We start from the raw sequence: 17,446 nt of genomic DNA, 5'->3' as shown, positions 1-17,446 counted from the left end.
TCTACTTTCTTTGGGGAGGAGGAAGAAGTGGGTGGGAGAGAAAGGACATGGACTGCAAAATGTCGGAAAATGAATATTAAAATTCCATCAACATGTTATCTAGAAAAAACAACAATTTAAAAAGGACAGGAAAATATTATCTATCTGATTTATGGATAGGAGAGGAATTTATTAATAAACAAGAGATAGAGAGCATTGTGATATATAAGATGGATAATTTGAGTACATTAAATTAAAAGGTTTTTGTACAAATAAAACCAATGTGGTTAAGATTACAAAAATTACATTTCCATAAGCAGGAAATATGCTTATATATATCACCAAATATGCATGTTCCTAGGACTGAGCCTGGGAGGAATAATTAAGGGGGCCCATGCACAAGGGTGGCATTCTTGGAGAGACAGAGCCATGTAATTTAGTAAACGGTAAGTAGTAATATTATGACTCAGACCCCAGGAGCAGAGTAGGATCTCAATTCCAATCTGAAGCCTGCAGAAGAATAGTTAGATCAGGCAAAGCCTATAATTCGTACATTCTGAACCAACAGTCTTTTCTAGCTGTCTGATAGGGGCTAAGTCCAACAGCATTCTACATCTGATTAGACAGGGCAGGGCTGAAGCAATCAGAATTGTCCTTAAATCATATATGTTTGGGAACACTGAAAGTTTATAGGCCACCAGCTTGTCTATTAGAATTTGAAATAATACAATATTCAATACTCTAAAAAAGCAGCAAGTCCAGCTCAAACTTTTCCTCCAGAATTGTGTTGAGTTCAGCTCTAATATTAAGTCTGAAGTCAGGAAACAGGAAGAAAAGAAAATAAGCTGTTATCATCATCACCATCCTAAAGTGGTTAAATCTCTTTTTTCTTCCCCTCTTCTGTGCACGTGCAAAGATCACCGGATTCCTGGAAGTCAGAAGGTCTCAATTCTAGTTCCAGATTCTTCATTTAGATTAAACAAGTTATTTAGTGTTTCAAAGTTCTAATTTTCTCATCTATAAAATGAAGAGACTGGACTAAAGGTCCTTTCCAGATCTAACATTCTAAAACGTGTGTTTTAGATTCATATTTTGAGTAGCCAAGAAATCTTCATGCTTGAAAAGGGGAAGGAAATATAACAAAATGTTGGATTTAAAAATCAGTCTGGCAGTCTACTGAACTATTTCTGGCCTGGGCAAGCTACCCCCAGCCCCCAAGGTTTCCCAGCACAGTCTTCCTTATCTCCCCCTATCATAAACCTAAAACTGAAGCTATCTTATCTGATGAATATTAACCTTCTTGAATGTTTGTCTAAGTTTGCCTGCTTTACAATATTTGCCTATTTAATGTATGTTTGCCAAATGCTTCCAGACCCCTGACCCTGAAACCCCCCCCCTCCCCAGATGCTTCCTGACCACCTGTCCCTGACACTACCTTGATAATTATGTATGTACCAACCCCCTTCCCCAAACATTTCTATATAAACTCTTGGCTGAGAATTCCAAGGGGTCGTTCAGGCATGCCTCTCTGCCTAGAGACCCTAGCTATTATTGCTAGTAAAGAATGAGCCTCTTCTTGCATATTGCATTGTCAGTATGATTCTTCCTTCGGTCATGAACCTGGGTTAGGTATTAAAATTTGGGTACAACAAAAACATTCCAAATATTATTGTATAGAAAGAAAAATGGATAGATGAGAAACTGAAAAACAAAACTTTAGAGAGTAAATCTTTCTTTACTTTTCTCTTCCCAAAATAGATCAAATGAATATTTATTTTTAAGACTTGGAAGATCTCTAATGAGACATTCCCTCAGATACAGATAAAATGTTTGAAAGCCTCTTTGAGATCTGATATTGTGTGAACCCAGGTCACCTGGCTTATGATGTTTTTTCTGATATCAGTGTCTATCATGAAGCCTAAATAAATATTTCACTTATTTATTCATCTTTACCTCACTTTTTTCTTTGCCTTTTGAAAAGGATACTTTCACATTGCTCCCACCAATTGTTAATATATTGCAATGACTGAATCTCAGATTTTCTGGAGGATTCTTTATGTTTTATATTCACTTGCAATGCCAATTCTGCTGGCTTTCTTGTATCCTTTTAAGTTGGCTACTTTTACCCAATTAAATTACCAAAAAGAATTAGGAAGAAAGAAGAGTTTATTTCTAATTCATCAATGCTTTGGTCTTCTTTCTAGCTTTCTATTTTTAAGGCAAAGTGTTATTCTTCCTAAAAAATTGCTGTTGTTTGATTTTCCTTCATAAACTCTCTTCCCTTCTCATAGACCTATCTCCTATTTCTGCTGGGGATGGGAGATAATACTCAAATCTTGGAATGAAGGAGATGACAGATTGTGAGGGTATATACATAAACAATATTTTTGTCTTGGTCAGACTTGGAAAATACTAACCTACTCTGACATCTTCACCTGCTGCTTCTCCATTCCTCCTCCTCTCCTAAGGTATACAAACCACGTGTAAAACCCAAGACCATGCAACATAAACACCACAATTCTTGACTCCCACCCACAGTCCTCCCTTTTCTGAAGTGAGCTTGGTAGTGGAAGGGGAGGAGGGAAGACTTCTCCTCAGGCTGAGAGTAGTCCAACCAGAATATCCACCCTTTCTCCAGCTCTCTTCTGATTCATCTGCCGCCTCTCCTTCCTCCTTTTCTCTAGCCCTTGTTTTTCTCTCCCTTTCTCCATCTTCCTTTCTTCCTTCTCCCTCTCTGCTTGCTTCTCTCTGCCCCTCCCTCTTTACCTTCTCTTGCTCTTCTTTCTCTTTTCTCTCCTTTTCCCTTTCTTTTTTCCTCTTCTGTTTAGCAGGCGAGGAAGCAATGTCGAGAGGGAGAAAAAAATTATGAGAAGAATCAAACTCACTAGAAACCCACGATCCCATCTTCTAGGTCCAGATCAGCCCCAGGATTTCCTCTTGTAGCCGCTGCTGCAGGTGCTGCAGGTGCTGCAGTTGTTACGGTGTGGCTGGAGCTGTCACTTGCGTCATTATCTAGAGACCGCCCGGATATGTTCCGGGACTCCAGTTCCTTCCTAGGCGGAGTTGAAAGAAAGGGAACACCTCATGACACACCCTTATTACGGATTTGGAGAGTTGAGTTGGAGGGAGCAGGTAAAGGTAGGAGGAAATAGGAAGGGAACAAATGTAAGATCGGTTGGTGGACTTCGGAATGGGCGCCACTGGCTTTCCCAGATGGTGTTAGTTGAATTTCATTTGCTTTCTGAGAAACCAAAAAATTTTAGAACCTTATTTTTAAACAACACGTTAGAATTTGTGAAAGCCTTAACAGTACTTTTGTAGTACATGCGAATTCCCTCCTACGGTTTTCTTGAGGGTCAGATAAGGCATTTCAGCTTCACCTTGCTGGGAAATAATGGTTAGAACTTGTTCCTGGTAAGGGTAGTTTAAAAATTCGTTAGTCATAAACATCACACCTAGTTCATGAAGCCAGGCAGAGTCCCCCAGGTAAGATTAAGTCTTTCCTTACCAACTTTTTAAAAGCAAAGATTATGTTTTTTTTTTCCTTTCTAACAGATAATTCTTGTACTTATTTTCCCAAGATGCACTGGCCTATAAGAGCATATGAGAGCTGTATAAGAAACTGTGGGCTGAGGCCAGCTAGGTCAGTTTTTTCCACCCATATATTTTTGTCATTATTATGCATATTACAGCCCCCAAACCTTTTTACTTTGGTGTGATATTTTGGCTAGTGAAAAATCTTAGTCTCACTACATCTACTCTTTTAGGTTTATTTGCAATTAATCATTTTAACTTTTTAAGTGTGTCCTGTGTGCCATCACTGTGCTAAGCACAGAGAATACGCTGAAGAATTAAACAATGAAATGATCATTCTGAGGGGGAGGAAAAGTGTGTGCATATATATTTACATATATATACATACATATATATATAAATACATACATATTTCAGCAAATATAAAGTTATTAAACACAACAGTTGAAAACAATGGTTTGAGAGGGAGAGCACTAACAGGAATCAAGAATGTTTTCATGTAGAAGATGGTATCTGAGCTGCATCTTAAAGGAAGAAAAGGAACTCTATGAGGTAGAAATTAAAAAGGGAATGCATTTTGGTTATGGAGAAATAGGGAGAAGTCTAGAGTTGTTAGATTGCAGAATGTGGGAGGGGTAAGTCCAATGAGGCTGAAAAGGCTCTAAACTCTAAATTAGTGATTCCCAAAGTGGGTGCCACTGCCCCCTGATGGGTGCTGTAGCGATCCAGGAGAGTGGTGATGGCCACAGGTGCATTTGGGAGCAGTGAATAACTGTAAGGGGGCGGTGATAGTATGTGACAGGGGGCACTAAGTAATATTTTTTCTGGAAAGGGGGCGGTAGGCCAAAAAAGTTTGGGAACCACTGCTCTAAATAGAAAAGATTATATTTTATTCTAGACATTCAAGGGAACATCTGGAGTTGGTTGAGTAGGGAAGTCACATTATCAAATTTGTGCTTAAAGAAAATTATTATGGCAATAGTTTGTAGGATAGGCTAGAATGGGGAAGAGAAGAGAGAGAAGGAAAACAAAGTGATTATAGCAGGAATAAAATCAATATTCCAAAAAACTTTTTTAAAAAGGAAAAGGAACTGCATATACAAAAATATTTATAGCAGCTTTTTGTCATGCCAAAGAATTGGGAATTGAGAGGATGCCCATCAGCTGGGGAATGCCTGAACAAGTTGTGGTATATGATTAGAATGGCATGTGATGGAGTGGTATTGAGCCATAAGAAATAAAAGTTAGGATACTTTCAGAAAAATCTGGAAAGAGTTACATGATGCAAAGTGACATGAGCAAAACAGAGCATTGTACTTAGCCCTAGCAATATTGTATGATGATCAGCTGTGAATGTCTCAGCTATTCTTGGCAATACAAAGATCCAAGACAATTCTGAAGGACTGATGAAAAATACCATCTACCTCCAGAGAAGAAGCTCATGGAATCTGAATGCAGATTGAAGTGGACTATTTTTTAAAATTCAAAGCCTTTAATTTCCCCAATTACATGTAACAACAATTTTCAACATGCATTTTCTGAAATTATAAGATCCAAATTGTCTTCCTCCTTCTGTTCCTCCCCCCTTCTCAGAGATGATAAACAATTTGATTTGGGTTATATGTGTATTTGTGAGATCCATATTGCAGAGAGGGGTTTAAGCTACAGAGGGGGATTCAGGCTCCAGCACAGAATTCCATAGGGCCCCCCAGAACTCTAAGAGAGGGGGCAGTTAAAGGCAGTTGGAGCCCCTGTATAAGAAGGCAGGTGACCCTGTTTGCTGGTCTTGAGTCCTGGGTTGGTCTTGGGGGACTTGGGTCTTGAATCTGAGCAGAGGGATAATATGGGTGACTCTGAGTTGAGCCATTTAGTTCCTGACTGCCAAACTGCTTTACTTGGGTTAGACATTCAACAACATCACAGTCTAAAGTTATCTTGATATAGAGGAAGAATATTTATAGGGTTAGAGAGCAGATCAGCCATTCAAAAGGCTGGTTTGACATAACTATTTGAGGGTTTTCCTGACCTTATCAATCCTTATTCATCCCCCATCCTTCCCATTCCCACCTATCATTAAACTTATCAACTGGGAGCAGTGCCTAGATATATATTTTGGAGATATATTCACAACCTCCTCAAGCCAAGTTCTTTCTATTTGTAGCCCAGAAGTTAATCCTAACCTCTGAGCCTGTGAGCTTCAAAGACATCAAGCTTCTCCTATTCTATCCTGTGGGTAATAATACAGAGAAAGGTATAATCATAAGGAGTTTGTCTTTCTCCACTTATCATCTTGGCCCAGAAGATATCAAATCAACCACCATATTGTAACTGACTTTCCAATTGCCTAGTGGGAGGGGGGAAGTGAAGGAGCACTTTGAAAAGATCCTGCCCCTACCTTCAGTCAAGCCAGCTTGTGGGTGTGTCCCTCCATTGACCAAAAGATGAGGGAGATTTGATTGTTACAGACTCCGGTCATCTTACAGATTCCCAAATACAACAGTATTATCATGCAAAACATACTTCCATATTATGGATTATTTTTTAAACTTTGTTTTTAGTCTTTTTTCTTTCACAACAATAAGGAAATATTTTGCATGACTACACATATATAACTAATATCAAATTGTTTGCTTTCTCAGGGAAGAAGAGAGGAAGGAAGGGGAAGAGAAGGGGAAGGGAGAGAGAATTTGGAACTCAAAATAAAATGTTAAATGTCAAAATGTTAAAAATTGTTTTTATATGTAATTGGAAAAAAAGAAAATATATATATTTTTAAACTCTTACTTTCTGCCTTAGAATCAATACTGTGTATTGGTTCTAAGACAGAGGAGTGGTAAGGGCAAGGCAATGGGAGTTAAGTGACTTGTCCAGGGTCACACAGCTGGAAAGTGTCTGAGGCTAGATTTGAACCCAGGATCTCCTGTCTAGGCCTGGCTCTCAATCCACTGAGCTACCTAGCTGCCCCCTAAAATAAAATATTTTTTAAAAGAATATAGGCAAAGGCAGCTGGGTAGCTCAGTGGATTGAGAGCCAGGCCTAGAGACGGGAGGTCCTAGGTTCAAATCTGGCCTCAGACACTTCCCAGCTGTGTGACCTTGGGCAAGTCACTTGACCCCCATTGCCTACCCTTACCACTCTTCCACCAAGAAACTAATACACAGAAGTTAATGGTTTAAAAATATAAAAACAAAAACAAAAACAAAAACAAAAAAAAAAGAATATAGGCAAGATGTGATAAAAGCCTATTCTAGAGATTTTTAAAGGAGTAAATGGCAATATTTGGAAGCTGATTGAATATGTAGAATGAAAGTGAGGAATCCAAGATAAATCAGAATTTATGAACCTGGATATTGTAAGGATGGTGATGTCATTCATAGATTTGGGGAAGTTTGGAAGGAGGCAGGGTTTAGGAAAACAGAGTTTAGTTTTGAACATGTTAAGGATTTTTTCTTTTTTCATTTTAAAATATACATTTTTGGGGGCAGCTGGGTAGCTCAGTGGATTGAGAGCCAGGCCTAGAGATAGGAGGTCCTGAATTCAAATCTGACTTCAGACACTTCCCAGCTGTGTGACCCTGGGCAAGACATTTAACCACCATTGCCCTTACCCCTCTTCTGCCTTGGAACTAATACTCAGTATTGACTTTAAGGTAAAGGTTTTTAAAAAAATTAAAAAATAAAAAATACATTCTACTGATTTCCATTCTCATTTGAGATTTTTTCTACCTATACATTGCTTCCTCCCATCCCAGACCCTCTATGTTGTTCGCCTATTGTGAGTATAAGAAATACTGCTTTTCCCTTTCATTTCCATTGAGGATCTATTAAAGCAATTAAAATATAAGGCTCTAATGCAGATGAGCTATGCATCTTCTGGCCATAGGTTCTGAGGCCCTTGTCTCAGAAAAGAGACGTTCACCAGGGGAAGTAAACCTGAGTTTGTAGCTATTTCTGTGCAAATGAATTGCCACCTATTTAAAAACAATTCAAAATGAATGTTTTGCTTGTAGAAGGCCAGTGGTATCAGATTCAATTCATGTATAAAAGTGAAGTAATGGCTCACTTTTATAATCTTTACTAACCATACAGGAAAGTGACTGTAATTAGTGCTCAGTGTTTGAAATCAGGAAGTCCTTGATTCAAGTACTGACTCTGTGGGCTATAGAATCTTGGAGAAGTTACTTTACCTCAGTGCCACAGGCAATTATCCAAGACTTTAAATTGTAGAACAATTGTTAATCTGTATTACTAGAAGGAACTTCTTTACTGAGCATTTCTTGCACCAAAAAAAAAAAAAAAATCACAATTCTAAAAATTAAACCAAATCAAACCATATAACATTATATTTTTTATCTTTTAATTTAATATCAGCATTCTTTTACTTAATATAGTGGAAATTAGAAACAGAGAGAGGGGGAAATGGAGACATAGAAAACCCAGAAGTTTCAGGGGACAAATGAAGGATTCCCCTAAACTTGTCTGGACAAAGAAGATAATATAGATAATATGGATAAAAATGACATGGTGTTCCACCTTTCTGAGATCTGCATATCTCTTGATAAACAAATTCTTCTATCCCAGGCCTTCCCTCTAGCCATCTCCCCTTGCCAGTTACAATGTCCCTCCCTCCCAAAGTTACCCATCTTTGGCATGTCAACTTCAAACCCTTTCCAAAGTCACAGGAGTCACCATCTCCAACCCTACCCAAGTTACCTGAAGGTCACATGTCTCCTGCCCCCTTGTTTGTCAAATATCCAGCTCTCCCATTAAACCAATAAAACCCTCACTTTTTGTCACTTTTGGCAGGCAGATTTCCACCTGGAACTGCCTCCTGGTCATCAAATGTCCTAATAATACCTTTTTAACTTCATTTGGGCACTTGTAATTCTTTAGAAAGTAACAAACATCCTTGGAATCAGTACAGCTTGTCCCTTAACAATAAGTTCTTCAGAATTGTCTTGGATGGTTGTATTGCTCAAAATAGCTAAGACTTACATAGTTGCTTATCATATATTACTGTTACTATCTATGTACCATGTTGTCCTGGTTTTCCAAGTTTTTCTGAGATCATCCTGTTCATCATTTCTCATAGTATAATAATATTCCATCACAATTAATTATATAACACAATTTGTTCAACCATTCCCTAATTGATGGACATCCCTTCAATTTCTAATTCTTTGCTTCCACAAAAAGTCCTTATTTGCTTTAAAAAAAGTCTCTTAGCTTTTATTTCATCTCTTTTCTAATGATTATTGTGGACTGATGACTAATATGGAAATACATTTTGATTGACTATACACTATACGTGTATCTGAAATTGTTTGCCTTCTCAATGGGAGAGGGAGAGAATATAGAACTTAAAAATATTAAAAATTGTTTTTACATGTAATTGGAAAAATATTAAAAGAAAGGGTTTCACACAGCTTCATTTGTTCTTCATAACAATCTTTTGAAGTAGGTATTACAATCATCCCTATTTTCTAGCTGAGAATAAAAGAAGTTATGCTTAATAGTCAGAATTACATAAAAGGTGGGATTTGTGTCTAGGTTTCTTCTGACCCCAAGTCTAAGACTATCCATTATACTAATAACTATCTACTATTTCTTTTTAAAATTCTTCGGGTTACAATACAGTGGTATTGCTGGGTCAAAGGACACACATAGTTTTAAAGCCCTTTGGGCATAGTTCCAAATTGCTATGAATTTCTTAAGCTATACCTTGGCACCCACTGACCCACACTAGAAGAAGATGACAGGGGCAGGCATCAACAGGCAGCTTTGGTGTGAAAGGAAAACTGGCTTTTGTATTATTGATCATAAACCAAGTGATCACATATAATCCTTTAGATCAGTATCTGCAATTATAAGTTTTAGAAAGAATTAGACCAAGTTATTAAACTAACTGTATGATATCAATTTTAGTAATAGAATGTTAATTATAGTACTAGAAAATATATAATGATGTATTAGAATATTATAACAATTAATTGTATTATATATTATAATACTATTAAGGAATAAAACTTTAGGTCTATGTGTAGTTATCTAATGTTTGCCCTCCCCCCTTTCTGGGGTCACATAGGTGACATCATCTCCTGTTGACTACCTGGGTACCTGGCAGTGAATCTGAACTTGACCTGCTAAGACAGGACAAAAGGAGCCAGGAGGTTATAAAAAGGGTTAAGCAGGAAGTTCACACTCTCTTTGTCTCTGGCATTCTGCCAAGAAACTTCTGTGCTGGGCATCTGCTAGAGGAGCCAGATGGAAAAGTTAGATTAGGGCTCCTTTTCTATCTGTCTCTCACTTTCTAACTATCCAAATAATCCTAATAAATTTTATTAAAATCTAAGCATAAGACTCCTATTTTAGTTTAATACTAATGTATAATTTTTGTAAAATCCAAGATTAAAAAAAATTTTTTTTTGAGAAAAAATGTCAGGAAAAGGAGCTTGTTAACTCCTTGAATCAAGAAAATGAACTATGTGGAGAAAATGCCATAAAGAAACCTTCACTGCATCAAGAAGATCCAGAATGAACTTTGGGGTGTAACTGATTGAACTGAAAGGGGTTGAACACATTTATTCTGAATGTAAACAACTTTTTGTCAATGGGTCTAGAAAACATTGGTTTTGTTCTCTCTTCTATTTCCCTCATCTCTAACTATTGCAGTTTCCTCTTAAAAAGTGTGATATTGTTTGTACCTGTAGCTAGAAGATCTTTAGAGGTGTAAGCTGGTTATGTTAAATAATTCATTGGGGAGCCTAGTCTCCCAAGGAATCACAGGGGAGATTGTGAAAGGGAATCTTCATTCTCTTTGTTAAATTCTCTATTTTAAATTAATCAACCAAAAACTTAAAAACACCCCTACTTAAAACTAAGTAAGGGAGTTCACAGTTATGAACTTGGAGAGCTCCACCCTTTTAACTCAATCAGTCAGAAACTTGTGAATCCTTTGATAAGAGTTTACACCTTCAGAGAATGAAAGGTGGATCCCACAGACACTTCCTCCCTGGACAGTGTTAGGTAATTTGTAAGCTGTGATTGGCCCCTGTGAAGAGGGGAAAGGACAGGAAGTGATGTGGGAAAAGGACTATAAAAGTCCTGAACTTCCTGTACAAAGCATCTTTGGCTAGTGACTTGTCTCTTGGAGGTAGCTTGGGACTTCTCCTTTGAGCTTAGGCTGGGAATGCTCCTGGGATCTTTGGCTTGGATCTTCTTCTGGTGAGTAGGCTTGGACTGAGACTTTGGCTCTTGGACTGTTTCTGGGAGGATTGCTCTTGGATCTTCTCCTGGTGAGTGAGTAGCTGGCCTTCCCTTCCTAGCTTCTGGAGAGATTGGCTCCAGAAAGCCTTCACTTTTCCTTTTGGAGGAGGCTGTGTGGGTGCAATCTCTGTTTAATTCACCACCAGGTCCTCTGGCTGAGGGTCAACAAGCCCTGCCCGGCTTAGCTGGGCACTGAAACAACATTTAGTGTGATAGGCTAGACATTTTCTCTACTCTTTTCTTACATTTCTCTACTTTCACTCTTTCCACCTCTTTGTAAATAAAGCTACTAAAAGTCATTTGGCTTGAGCTATAATATTTTTATTTTTATTTATTTTTTCCTTTTTTTAATTTTAATTTTGAATATTTTCCCATAGTTGCACGTTTCATGTGCAACTCTCCCCCAAAACCCCCGTTCCCCGTAGCCAAAGCACAATTCCACTGGGTTTTACTTGTATTGATTTATAATATTTTAACAAAGCCCACAACATTACTTGAGGACTCTCATTATTTAGTCAAACCCTAAATTTAATTCCTTACACTAGGGAAGCTGAAACCCATGCAGAAAAAACTGGGTTCATTGAGAGTGGAGAGGAAAACAGCAGGCCTGATCAGATAGTATGAAAACAACCTTGTTTTCCTCAGGTGTTATTTGATCCTTTAAAGATTTAAAGATGACACTATAGGCTCCCCAGAGTATTATGGCCAATAATGGTTACTGTGATCTCAGTAATATGATATTTAATCTTGTACTTAACTTTTAGGACTTCGTAGCAAATGTTCTAAACTCTTGTTATAAAGCACCATTACATGTTTCTTAACATCCTCTATTCAGTGATTCCCAAAGTGGGCGCTACCACCCCCTGATGGGTGCTGCAGCGATTCAGGGGAGGCGATGATGGCCACAGGTGCATTTATCTTTCCTATTAATTGCTATTAAAATTTAAAAAAATTAATTTCCATGGGGCTAAGTAATATTTTTTCTGGAAAAGGTGCGGTAGACCAAAAAAGTTTTGGAACCACTGCTCTATACCTTCTGCTGTGTTAATGACTTATGCTAATTAGCTCTTAATAACCTATAAAACATTCTGTTTAACATTTACATGGGACCTTATCACAAACTGGGGGTGCAAGTAAGATCTCCAAGTTTAATTTACCACAATTAAAGTATTTGGATCTTAAGCTCAGAATTACAACCCAGAGATTTCTTTGTTTCTAAATGGTGCCCACCACCCAGTTGCAGATCAGAGATTCAGGGCAAACTGAGAAAGGGACCACCATCTAGGGTAGTATTCTTGGCTAGGAAGGACCTGGGTGGCAAAGTTCTTAAAGGCCAAATTTCAGAAGCAAGTAGCAGTATGTGGCTCAGACTCTAGCAGCAGAGCACAGTTTCAGTTTTGCATCTACCCCAGTCTGAAATCTAAAGAACCAGGTCAAGAGTCATACACCAACAAGAAACCCCAAATTCTGTTACTTGAAACCACTTGAATTTTTGAGATGGCTGACAGAAGAGGGTCTAGCAGCATTCAACTGTGGCTCAGACAAAAAAACCAGGTCATGAACTTATAAAACTTGGACCATGAGAACTTTGCCTTGGACCCAACTATAGGAACCCTGGAAGCTTCTCCAGAGCTAGAAGTGTCACAAAGATTGTGGAATAGCAATATTCAATACTCCAAGTGAGGAGCATCAGGTACCTAGAAGACTCAAGGTGAGCAGAGATATTCTTCCCAGAAACATGCAGACACCAGAATGATTTTTTAAAACCCTTAGCTTTTGTCTTGTAATCAATACTACGTGTTGGTTCTAAGGTAAGAGAATGATAAGGGTTAGGCAATGTGAGTAAAGTGACTTGCCCAGGGTCACACAGATAGGAAGTGTCTGAGGCAAGATTTGAACCCAGGACCTCCTGTCTCTGGGCCTGGCTCTCAATCCACTGAGCCACCCAGCTGCCCTCCCCGCCCCCCAGAATGATTATAAAATTCAGAGCCAGAAAGTAGGCTCTATTAGAATGAGCAAACAAACAAAACTAACAAAAAGAATCCCATTATAAAAAAAAACTATTATGTTGACAGGGTCAATTAAGAACCAAATCTAGAAGGGAATGACAATTACAAGCAAAGCCTCAAAGAAAAGCATAGCGTGGGTATATGTGTCACCTAGAATTCCTAAAAGGTTTTTCATAAATGAAATGAAAATAGTAATGGAAAATTGGAAAAGAAATGAGTGCTATGGAAGAAAGGATTGCAAAGAAAATTAACAGCTTGGTTCAAGAGATAACTTATTTAAGCAACAAAAAGACTGAAAATTAAAGGGATCAAATAGAAGATACTGACAATGAGAAATAAAATGAAGTAAAAAAACCTTGAAAAATGAAAGGAGAAAGTTTAAGTTATTTTACAAAAACTGACCCGGAAAAAGACATGAAGAAGATATTACTTAAAAGTCATTGTAGGGGGCAGTAGGGGGCAGCTGGGTGGCTCAGTGAATTGAGAGCCAGGCCATTCAAATCTGGCCTCAGACACTTCCTAGCTGTGTGACCCTGGGCAAGTCATTTAACCCCCATTGCCTAGCCCTTACCACTCTTCTGCCTTGGAGTTAATACACAGTATTGACTCCAAGATGAAAGGTAAGGGTTAAAAAAAAAAAAGTCATTGTAGCATCTGAAGGCGATGATCAAAAAAAGAACCTAATATGTATAAGAAATCATAAAAAAACTTCAACTGTACATTTACATGGGCTGAATACAAAAGGTTGATGACTCAAAAACATTAAAAATGAACCAGTTAATTTCCAGATAACATATAATGTTTCAAACAAAACTGTATAAATACAAGTTGTAAACAATATATCTTCTCTAGGATTTGCTAAACAAATAAAGATTTTTCTGAAAATTAGAGGATGTTTATAATTAGCATGCCTTTCTTAACATAGGGGAATGCTTAGCTTGGGAATTGTAGAAGATAGTTCTATAATTAAATTTGATGGTTTTTGATGCCATTTACAATTTTGTGATTTTGTGGTCCTATTGCACCATAGACGTTAGAACTTAGGGGTCATCTTTTCCAATCTTTTCATTTTAAGGACAAGTAATAGGTAATTCAGAGAAGTGAATTGTCTTTCCCAAGGTCACACAGCTATTGAGAAAACCTAAGTGCCTTGGTCTTCCAATGAACATTTTCCAAAGACAATCAGAAAATAAGCTTATATTCAAATATCTGTTACAAAGAACAAGATAAAGAAATGCTACAAAGAATCTAATAAGAATCTACAAATTAAATCAATATATACTTTATAATAAGTAGCAATAATATATTAGAAAATGTGACTCCAGAATTAATAAATGCAATATTTCAAAGGTTTGTATACAGAGCTTGAAGATAGGATACTATCTTCAAGATGAGAATTAAAGAATGGCAGACATAATGAAATCCAAATGTCATAAAAATCAAACAAAATATATTTTGACAGATAAGAAATGATTACTTATTATTCAAATGATTTCCTAAAATACTGCTTATTTCCACATCAATGGTTTTCATTGGCTCAAGGATCTAATATAAGCTCCTCTCTTTGACCTTTCAAGGCCCATCACAACTTGGCCTCAACTTTCCTTTCCAAATGTACAGGCAAAATCAACCCTGCCATTTCCCACATACAATATTTCATCCACCATCTTCATGCTTTTGTACTATCTCCTACTCCTAAAATTCTCCCAATTCATTTCTAGCCTCCTGCAGGAGGAGGAGAAACTCCAATCTATCATACCAGTCTTCATTCTGAATCTTCTACCCTCCTAGGGAAGAGGAAAAACACTGTTCCATCATGTAGTCTTCTGCCTTGTCCCCAGCATCCTGGGTTAAGAAGAGAAAATCTATTCAATAACACTCCAGTCTCCTGATTTTGAGTGAAGATGAGAAAGTGCCATTGCATTGCTCTCTTACCTCATCTCCAGCCTTCCTTAGGAAGCAGAAAAATACTATTTTATACATATCAATTTCTTGTCTTTGTGGTGAGAGTAGAGATTGTCATTCTATCATATGATACACAACTTGCCCAATAACTTACCTTCTTCTGGAAGAAGGGAAACTATTTCATAGTACACGAAACTCCTTTCTTCCAAGCAAGAAAAGAAATGCCATTCCATTGATTTTTCAGGCTAGTCTGGAAAGGAATAGCACCATTCTTTAGCTCCAAGTTATATTCAATCCTCAACTTTTATGAGAATAATATTCCTAAAAATGGTGCGAGTCAAAACACAAATGACGGTACATTGAATTTAAGGGAAAGAAAAGGTTAGGTTCCTGTGACCACCAAAAACTATAACCTTTCATTAGAGATTGCTGAAAATACACTTTTCTGCATATAATTCTTTATAACCAAACATTAATTTTGATAATATGCACTTTTCCTTAGACAGTAACTATAAAATAATCCATAAAATTCAGTACACAAAATAAGATTGGTAACATGCAAAATAGTTTTTTCATTAGTAATTCCCTAGAATTGTTACCTTTTGTGCTAAAATATAAATAAAAAAAACACATTGATTTCAGACAATGTTCACTTTTCACAAAACATGAAATCTAAAGTACCACAAAATTCTTAAAATGGAAATATTTTCTAACCTAAATCTTACCTTTTACTCTGTTAGATGTGTTATGAAGGTATTGTTCTCTCATCACACACTTGAGAGATTAACAATTTTTGGAATGGATTTACTAACACTTTTATAAATACTTTCCTCCTTTTTGTGGATTAATTAACATTGAAATGATTAGACATTGGCTGCAGACATTCTGGTAAGATATTTATCTAATAATTTTATTTTCTCACTAAGTTATGTCACTAACTTTGCATGCTTGGGCTTAGAGCCCAAAAGACTTGCACTGTGTTTTGGGGAAATAATTTCAACACACATCTGAGGTTTTAAAGGCAAGCAATAAAAATACTCAATAATGCTTGGGGAGCTCTTTAATCTTCAACAATAGGGTGAATAAGACTAATGAAACCCTCAGTAGTATACCAGTCATTCCAGAAATTTGCAGACATAGAGCTTTTTGTTTTTTCCTCTACTTTGCATATCAAGCATGTTCATATTTACCAATGTGAAAATGAAAATGAAGTTACTCATAAAATCATGTGAATGCTTGAAGTTGGGAAAGTTAAATGCAGAAATGTTGAATATCAGCTTTACTGTTTTTTCCCTTGCCTGAATTGGCTAAGGTTCTGAGAGTATGCCACTCTGAGGCCAAACTCCAGAGTGGAAAAGGAAAATTGAAACTGTTCCTTCAATAATTAACTTAACTCTCTTGGTCATATTCTTCCCATCTCCTTGATTCTGTACTCCCATTACTTTCAAACATGATTCACCATCCCTTTGCCTCATTGGCTATTATTCATCCAATATCTCTTCTAGTCTGGATTTTATATAAAGTTTAAAAGTGATATTCATTAATTTTGTTGGTCAGCAGTTTCCTCCTTCTCTAGGTAAGGAATTAGGTCTTTTTGTCTCACAAAAGTTTTCTCTCGTGATGCTTTCTTTCTCAAATCTTATAGTATGGATACTAGCTGATTTTTAAAAGTTTGACAGAATTCTTCTTTAAATTTATGAGAACCAGGAATTTTTATTTTGTTTATTTTTAATATAGTTAGTGTTATTTAATACAGTTAGCGTTAAATTAGGTTAAGATATCTATTTGGTCTTTTTGTATTTTTTAGTATTTTATATTTTTGAAGGTATACCTCTAATTGATATTCCTCTCAGATTTTAACATATAGTTACATATAGTCTAATATATGTATCTATATAAAGTTCTGACTATCTTTATTTCTTTAGGTCTTATTATGACTTCATCTTCCTCATTTTTTACTTTGTTGATTTGATTTACTACCTTCTTTTTAATTAGATGGGCAAAAGGTTAATTAATTAAGTTTTTTTCAGTAAATTGATTTCTTATTTCTATTTTTTGTTTCTGATTTTTCTATTTCTCTATTAATTTTAATATTTGTCATTTGAGCTAATTTTAGGATTATTTATATCATAAGTTTTAGAATTCACATTCTATTATTTTTTTAATTTTTTTACTTTGTATATTTGAGAGCATGGCTTTTCCCAAGAGGACAATTTTGTCTACATACCCAAAATTTTGGTATGTTGTTTCATCAGAATAATTTTCTTTCATACAAGTATAATTTCTATTATCTACTCTTTGACCCACTCATTATTTAATTTCATTGTTGTCTTCATATGTTGTCTGCTTTCCCTGAACCAGTGATGATTAGCTTTACATTATGATTGGTCAAGGATGTGTTAACTATTTCTGACTTTTAACATTTATTTAAAGTATCACCATGATTTAATCAATAGACTTTGGGGCTTGGGTTAATTATTTGTTGCTTTTTATGTCTTGAATATTTGTATGAAACTTTAATTGTAACTGACTTCTGCTTTTTTGGATTCCTCTGATGTGTGGCAATTCATTTCTTGTTTTTCCTTTTTAATCTGTGCATCTATGTTTTCAAAATGTGTTTCTTATATGCAAAAGATTGTAAAGTTCTGTTTTCTTATTTAATCTTTGGCTACTTTTAATTTTATTGCATGTTTGTCCTCTTCACATTTGAAGGTTAGGTTTCTGTTATCCTCCATTTGTTTCTAATGTTATTTT

The 17,446-nt window shown here is 36.4% G+C and overlaps 1 protein-coding gene across 1 annotated transcript in view; it reads right to left on the bottom strand.

The window, feature by feature from the left end:
* The window catches only part of FAM3B (FAM3 metabolism regulating signaling molecule B), an 86,481-nt gene extending 71,564 nt beyond the window's left edge, over positions 1 to 14,917 (bottom strand). The window contains exons 1-2 of the mRNA XM_044670313.1: positions 14,847 to 14,917; positions 2,865 to 3,032 (exon numbers count right to left, since the gene is read on the bottom strand). Of these exons, the coding sequence (XP_044526248.1) occupies positions 2,865 to 2,883 (19 nt within the window). The 5' untranslated portion in view covers positions 2,884 to 3,032; positions 14,847 to 14,917. The remainder of the gene's footprint in view (positions 1 to 2,864; positions 3,033 to 14,846) is intronic.
* Between the last annotated feature and the right edge of the window lie 2,529 nt (positions 14,918 to 17,446).

Source organism: Gracilinanus agilis, chromosome 3 (genome assembly GCF_016433145.1).
Source record: "Gracilinanus agilis isolate LMUSP501 chromosome 3, AgileGrace, whole genome shotgun sequence".
In the NCBI taxonomy this organism is placed as follows: domain Eukaryota; kingdom Metazoa; phylum Chordata; class Mammalia; order Didelphimorphia; family Didelphidae; genus Gracilinanus; species Gracilinanus agilis.
This window is presented reverse-complemented; position numbering and strand designations above follow the sequence as displayed.